General features: G+C 37.6%; 1 protein-coding gene across 1 annotated transcript; it reads left to right on the forward strand.

Annotated features, from left to right (window-relative positions):
• Positions 1 to 1,519: 1,519 nt before the first annotated feature.
• Positions 1,520 to 3,376, forward strand: LOC113780500. Its single transcript, XM_027326298.1, has 3 exons — positions 1,520 to 1,837; positions 1,936 to 2,931; positions 3,005 to 3,376. The coding sequence occupies exons 1-3, from the start codon at positions 1,520 to 1,522 to the stop codon at positions 3,374 to 3,376; spliced, it is 1,686 nt and encodes a 561-aa protein (XP_027182099.1).
• Positions 3,377 to 8,280: the final 4,904 nt, after the last annotated feature.

Consider the following 8,280-nt stretch of genomic DNA (forward strand, 5'->3'; position numbering starts at 1 on the left):
TTTTCAGAATGGGCTTACAAGTTTAAGGTGATGGAGGTATTTTGTAACCACCTGACACCTGAAGAAATTGAAAAATTTAGGTCTCCTTTGATTGTTAAACAAGTAGAAAAAAAACGTTGTGGTGTTGTGATTGAGGAGTTGGACGAGCAGGGAAGAATAATAGGGGAACCATGTTCTGAAAAAGGTTTTAGAATGGGTCTGTTATTTGAGGAAAATACTGGTACAAAAGACAATCAAGATGTGTTACAGAATTCAGGTTTACAGCAGAAACAAATTGGGTCATTAGAACAGCCTCATAGTGCTGGACATGGGCAGAGCATCCAACAGCTTACTAGTGCACTAGATCTAGAAGAGAGAGCTACTACCTCTGCTTCAACAGACCAGCATCAAAGCACATTCAAACGAGGTGCTGCCTCTGCTTCTACTATCCCAGCATGAGCAAGCTAGTGAACTAGATCCAGAACGAGGTGTTGTCTCTGCTTCAACAGACCAGCAAGAAGGCACATTTGAAGCTTCTACTATCCAGCAACCTGTTGGCCATCATAGCAGTGAACAACCTATTGCAAAGGAAGGATTCATCGAAGATGTTTCAGAATCAGAATCAGAGCATGACTCAGATAGATTTAGCACTGGTGACTATTGTGGCGATGAGGCACTACTGGATGGTTTGATACCAGAGACAACAGGGGGTGGAACTTCAGAGCAGCAGTTTGATGAGCCACTGACACATAAGGTGCAGCCTGATTCACAGTAAAATAATGAAGCAACAGGCACATTCTCTTTACAACAGCATGATGCACAGCAGCCACAACAGAAAAAAAAACAGGTTAGGAGAAGGAAAAATGTATAAGCACAGCAGCAACAAGCTGGAAATAAACCAGAAGCTTCTGATACATTGGCTGAAAATGTAATCCCAAATCACCTTAGCAGTGATGGTGGCTCATCAGAAGAAGAAGAAGATGGTGACCAATTCCAAAGAAGGTACAAAGATTTTTGTATGGAGAAGTTCAAGATTGATACCAGATTCGAGTTGGGGATGAAATTTGGTTCAAGAGCCCAGTTTAAGGCAGCTGTTCAAGAATATGGTATCAAGATGGGGAGACCAGTATACACCAAGAGGAATGAGAGTAAAAAGGTGAGAGCCAAGTGCAAGGCCCCATGCCAATGGTTTGTGTTTGCCTCAATTGAAAAAGCACTTGGGAGTACTGATTTGGTAGTTAAAAGCATGAATGACAAGCATGAAAATTGCAATCACGCCTAGAAAAATAAAAACCTGAAGTCTAAGTGGTTGTCTGACAGGTACATGGAGAGGATTAAGTCGAACTCTCGAATCCCAATTAGGGAGATCCGACAAACTGTGAATGAGGAGTACCAAGCTCAAATTTTCAGATGGATAGCAGCCAAAGGAAGGAAACTGGCACTTGAAATGATAAAGGGATCAGCTGAACAACAGTATAAGAGAATTTAGGAATATTGTGCTGAGATAAAAAAGACACATGAGGGCAGCACAATCGAGGTAATGTTTACTCCATTTAGAGGGCTTGGGGGCAACCCAAAATTTATGAGACTCTACTGCTATCTAGGGCCATTGAAGAAAGGATTTAAGGATGATTTGAGGTCATTGATAGCATTGGATGGGTGTCATTTGAAGGGGACTTATAGAGGGCAGTTATTGACTGCCATTGCAGCTGACCCTAATAATGGGTGGTGGCCCATTGCCTGGGCAGTTGTAGAGAGAGAAGCTACGGAGCAGTGGGTGTGGTTCTTGAAATACCTCAGTGATGATTTGGAAATTGAAAATCAATTTCATTATACCTTTATTTCTGACCAACAAAAGGTATACACACATACACTTTGCAATAATGTGAACATGTGTATGTATGTGTATGTATATACATAGTAACCTCCCTTGATATTTTGTTTCTTCCTTTACAGGGGTTGGATAGAGCATTAGCTGAAGTTCTTCCAAATTGTGAGCATAGGTATTGTGTCCAACACATGTATCGAAACTTCAAGAAGAAACATCCAAGTTTGCCTCTTAAGGATAGGCTGTGGAACATTGCCAACAGCACAACAGAGGAACTCTACAATAAAGCAATGGCAGAACTCAAAGATTTTGATAACGAGACATATCAGTGGGTAAAAAATGGTCCAACTCCTCGGCATTGGTGCAAGGCCTTCTTTCCGACTCATACAAAGAGTGACATGCTGGTCAATGACTTGGGTGGGTCTTTTAATGCACATATTCTTGAGGCTAGAGACCAGCCAATTATAACAATGCTGGAAATGATCAGGGAGTACCTTATGGATAGGATCCGGAAGAGAAAATCAGCAATGGAAAGATATGATTGCCCAACTGGACCTCTAATCAACAAAATTATTGAAAATAGGGTAAAAATTGTAAGTCAGTGGATGCCTATTTGGAATGCAATGCATAGCTACCAGGTAAAAGGACCAAGAGGGGCCCAATTTGCCGTAGATATGGAGAAAAAGAATTGCAGTTGCAGGTTATGGGAGGTTAGTGGCATTCCATGTTGTCACGCCATTACTGCCATTCTTTTGAGGAATGAAGACCCACGGCAGTACTTGAATGTTTGTTATAGAAGGGGGCTATTCTTGAAACTTTATGAAAATGTGTTACAACCAATTAGTGGTGAGAATCATTGGCCCCCATCAACAATGCCTGAATTGGAGCCCCCGGTATCAGTAACTCAACCTGGAAAGCCTAGAAAGGCTAGAAGAAGGGACACAACTGAAGGCAAGAATCACGGTAGAAGACTAAGAAGAAGGATCATTATTCATTGTCGAAAATGTGGGGCGGCTGGTCATAATGCAGCAACATGCAAGCAGCCAACCAATGAACAATGGCAGCAAGACACTTCAAATGAACTTGTGACGCAGCAATCAAGTGCAAGAAGGAGGAGACAGACAGTAAGTACAACCAACAACGTTCACTTTTAATTTTTCCTGTTTAGCAGCTATCATGGTTCATGAAACTTTGCAGGTTATGCAGTCAGAAATACCACAGCAACAACAGGTTGATGAAGCTGCGCATGAGCAGCCACAACAGCAACCAGGCCAGCAACAACCACATGAAATCCATGATCATGAACCTGGGCACCACCAACCACAACAACAGCAACAAACATCTACCCCAAGCTCGAGTGAAAGGGCTTGTCCACCAATCCGTAGCAGGAAAACTTCAACTAGGAAACCACTCACTGATGCAGAAAAAGGAGCCATAAATGCTAACTATGCATATTTGGGTAAGGAGCCACCGTACACAATTGGTTCTTGGAGAGGAAAGTGGAGTGGAAGAGGTAGAGGGAGAGGAAGACAAACCACAAAAGACAAGGGACGGGGAAGAGCTAATTAAAGAGGGGCAACAGTCAAGAACTGATTGAAGAGGGACCTCTAATCACATTTTTTGCCAACTGTTTTTTGTCTTACAATCTTGAATCTCGTTGGATGTTAGTGGATGAATTCCAATCAACTTTTGTTAGTGCTGATTACGTTTTGTATTCTGGCTATATTTTTGTAGACCATTGACATCAACATTGGTTATGTAGGGTCAGTATAATCTGATGGTCTTTATATTTGCTTACTCCACTTTTGCAAATGTTAATGTCTCTGTCTGGTTAGTATATCTAGTTAATGGAATTGTGTTGCGTCTTCACATTGAGGCCCACTGGGACTCAATTGATCTTCACTTTGTCATCCCTTTCAAGTTGGGCAGTTCTTTTACAAGTGAAACAACATTACAGAGTACTTCAACAAACAAGTGAAAAAATAAAGCAGGCACAAATATAGTCTGATTTTTTTCCAACAAAGCATGCCTGATTTTTCATTCAACAAATCAAAACTTAGATTTCATTGCACATCTATCGATACAGTCATTACAGAGTACAGAAACGATAACGTGCACCCGCTTCATTCATCTTCATACTGCTCCTTCTATTTGCCTAAAAACTGTGAGATTTCCATTTTTTTTGCCCCAACTAACTAAGATTATAGTTGTAAGCATCCATGTTAACAAAAACAATGTCACCAGACACTTGTTCACCCACTTTTTGCTACGGATTTCTTTTTCTAGTTCTTTCACGGGTTAATTCCACTTTGTCCCCCCAAACTTTGGACGATTATCCACTTCAATCCCTAAACTTCAAAATGGGATACTTAAATCTCTAAACTTATAAATACCTCCCACTTAAGTCCCTAAACTTATAAAATGGGACACTTAAATCCCTAAATCCTTATAAAATGGGACACTTCGACCACCAACAGCATTCAAGATTTGTTAACAATTTTCCTTAAGTGGGAGGTATTTATAAATTTAGGGACTTAAGTGTCCCATTTTAAAGTTTAGGGACTGAAGTGGGTAATCATCCAAAGTTTGGAGGGACAAAGTGGAATTAACCCTTCTTTCACTTTGACCTTCAACTTTGCGACTTTCCTTTCTTGTCTTCTTATTTCTTCTTCATACGCATCTCTTTGCTGTTCAGCTACATTAATTCTTTTCAGAAGCCCAGGTATGATCTTCGTTGACCGGCTGCACATCTCCTTGTCAATCCATTGCCAAAATCTGCAACCACCATCCGCGCACACCGCAAATCTCCGTCCAGGATTTCTTGAGATCCACAAAGTTATGACCCTCGACATTTTCTCACACCTGCACAATGGGAAATCCGGATTGTTGGTTGCTCGCATGCTTCCAGTTCAGCAACTTCTTTGGCTGCAATTGAGTTTTTCTTTGTTCAAGTTCAGAAAGAAGTCCCATTTCACCAAGTGGATGACAGCTCTTTATGGACAAAAATGCCCTTCGTATTTCGGCGTGCTTCTCACGTGGTCGTAGATTCCGACGGTATTAACTGATGAATTTGACAGAAGGTCTAACAATTTGTACTTTGGATAGATCGGGGGCCAAAACTTTACTTTTAATTGTTTGGAGGCCAAAACTTCATCCCGGTAATAGTTTGAGGGTCACTGGGACTTTTTGCTCTTAATTAATTAACAGTAAATGTAACATAGTAGTGAGATAGCGAGCATAACAAGTCAAGAAAATGAACAATACACTTGCACAGCCAACATTTCATAATCAGTATTTCACGTAAAAGGATACAGTTGCCTTGGTAAACCAGTTCCACCATAACTTGATCAAATAGTAGTTGACACTCCATCAACTTTCAAGTAAGATAATTAGTCCAGTAGTACACCACTTAACTCCAATCTCCGTCAACCAACCAAACCCCTTACCGGGCCCGAACTCCAAGATAAACACTAGTGGTAATACTCGAGTATACCGATTAGTCGAGAAGATAACACTCTACTCGACATCACTAACTACCCAAGATTCGTTATCTAATCGACCAGACCCTTGCCGGCTCGACTCGATTAACTAACCACAGGGTTTCTGAAATTCCAAACAAGATATAATTCATATGCATGTATATCAATTCAACTGAAATCAATAACCAAGAACAAATCACATTAGGACAAGTGCGATAAAGTACACGCTTGCCCTATCAATCCACTCATACATCATGTAATCACATTATTCAAGTATTAAACACAAGTGTCAAGTGCAATCAAGTATTTGGAAGTACTCATCAAAAGATGTCACTACAAGAAAATTGGTTTTCATTGACAAGTCATTTTCGTCACAAAAAAAAAAAAAAGTCGTCACTGATAAGTTTTATTGACAACTTTTTAGTCGTCACTGAAGGCCCGTCGATAAAAGTATTCAGTGATGACCTTAAAAGTCGTCAGTGAATAGTACTTTTTTGTGACAATTGGTGTCGTCAGTAATTTTTGTAATTTTAGTGATGACATAGTATCTTGTTAATAATGTACAAAGCAATATCGTCACTAAAACTAATCCATAGTTGACAGTGGAGTAAACTAATTACTGACAACTTTTGTTGTCACTAAACACTTTTGAATTCTATAACAATAGATGGTTGTCAATAGAGAAATCTGATTCAATGACAACACTTGACCACCATGAAATTTGAAGATTTTCTTGCTACAATTATATCTAAAAAATGAAAAAAAAACAACACCCTACATAATGAAGGCATCCATTACATTACGAAATGCCAAAATATCATTTGAAGCATTCAAATATCATAATCAAGTTCAACAACACCCTACAAATACTTTGCTAAGTGGCATTTGGCCTAAATTTCACATACAAGTCAAGGCAGTTTTACAAATCAAATCCAAGTCCCCAAAAAAATGTGTTGTTGAAACATTTCTTAAGTATAAGATTTTCTCTATAGTTCTTGAGTCAATTAGCAACTCTTACTGCTGATCTTCCAAAAATCTAAAATGAGCAACATATCTGCAGTGAAGTACTTCAATTATTAGCAGGTGATAAGAAAAACTTGAGACAAGAAATAGAACATAAGAATTTGCAAGAAAATAAGCTAAATCATTTCTTTTAAGCATCATCTAGACAATGACTAAACAAGAGCAAAGTAAGAGATAAAGCACTTAGAACTTTAGAACTCAAGAAACACTTCTTTTATTTTGACTACGATATTAAAAACTCAGGAAACAATTAATATGCTTATGCTACTATACTAAGAACCAAACAGTGATCCTTCTTTGACTTCGTAGGCCTCATTTGTATGGTTCATTCAAATAGATCATGAATGGCAACTTCAGCTTTTCAGGTATCGAGAATGTCTATTATTTATCAGAAGACCAAGGTTTGATGACAACTAAAATTCAACATATATAGGGACTCTTTGTGCCCATTGGTAATATTTTAATGATTATGATAATAAAAAATTTGATGCATCTAATATTTAAGTGAAACTGTGTATAAAATAGAAAAGATGCTCCACTATAAATCGGAGCTTCTAACTATTATGCTAACTAGTACATTCTATAACCAGCCTACTTTCAATTTTCAAAAGTTCTAATAGCAAATATGTCATGCCAGTAGCTTTTTTTTTAGGACCATAATATTTTAAAGCTCAGAAATAAATGCACATAGAAATGAAAAAAGCATGATAATCAACTACTCTCTCTAATTTAGCTTTGATGGAAAAACATATTCTGCGCACCATGCTAAAACACTTGAGCAAAACAAAAGCAAGAATTTTGTCATTCTTATGAAATTAAAGTTGTCAAACCATACAACTAAATTAAATTAATGCACAAAATCAACCATGGCACTGCAACCCATAAAAAAAATGCTACTGCAAATGAATACTTACGGTGTCATAATCCATTAAGGTAATACAAACTTTCACCACAATATATCCACATATTATAACTATAGACAATTCCTCTACACAAGTAATCAGCCATGACATCCAATTAGAAGAATACAGACTAGTCATTTTATGGTATCCTTTTATGCAAAATTTGTTTTCACCCATGTGACAACCACTTTGAAATTTCATAAGAATAAAATATAGAAAGTCACATGAATACATTGCCTGTGTAACTAAAACTCATGCAACCAAAGCCCACAAATCAAACAGAGTTCATAGATCATATTACAAACTTTTGAGATGATGTCCGTGTTTATTCCCTGCTTATCACTAATTTCAACTTATATCCTAGCATGAAAGGTTATTACACACTTTTATAGCAAGACAATTACATAATTCAGGTTTAAGCACAAAGACTAGTCCAACTAGTCATGTTAAGAAAAGTATCTAAATCTGAGTATTTAGTATTGTATGAGACAACTTGATGTACACATGTATATCTAGAATATACAATCTATACCCAGATTAAAAAAGGGAACTTTTCCTACAAGTCATTACTTCACCAGCAACACCAAGGAACCATATATGAAAGCAGGAAAGAACTCCATTTTATTAACACAAACAATTAAAGAACATTACTTTAGCATTTGCAAATAATTAAGAATGCTATGAGATGGAGTTACACAAAAACAGATTAAGTTAAGATGCTAGAAGTCGAACAGATTCATTGTACCAAACAAAGAAGAAAAGTAAATCCAAACTACAATAAAAAATGAAAAGAAAAAATTCCCTTCAATTAACCAATAACAGTCCCATAGCTATCTCTCCTGGCAAAGCACAAAAGAGAAGGGAAGAAGAAATACAAGTGATTACCCTCTTGGAAATAGAACGAATGTTTCGTATTGCTATCTTGGAGAAAATTGCAGTGCATAGTTCTGGAGAAAAAAAAATCATGGCAGAGGAAAATTAGATCTCAAATTCTAGTGTCAACACCAAGTTATGGTAAAGTTTAATCGTTCAATAAAAGGAAAAGACAATCCGCAACTCTTATTTATAG

Source organism: Coffea eugenioides, chromosome 8 (genome assembly GCF_003713205.1).
Source record: "Coffea eugenioides isolate CCC68of chromosome 8, Ceug_1.0, whole genome shotgun sequence".
NCBI classification, from domain to species: domain Eukaryota; kingdom Viridiplantae; phylum Streptophyta; class Magnoliopsida; order Gentianales; family Rubiaceae; genus Coffea; species Coffea eugenioides.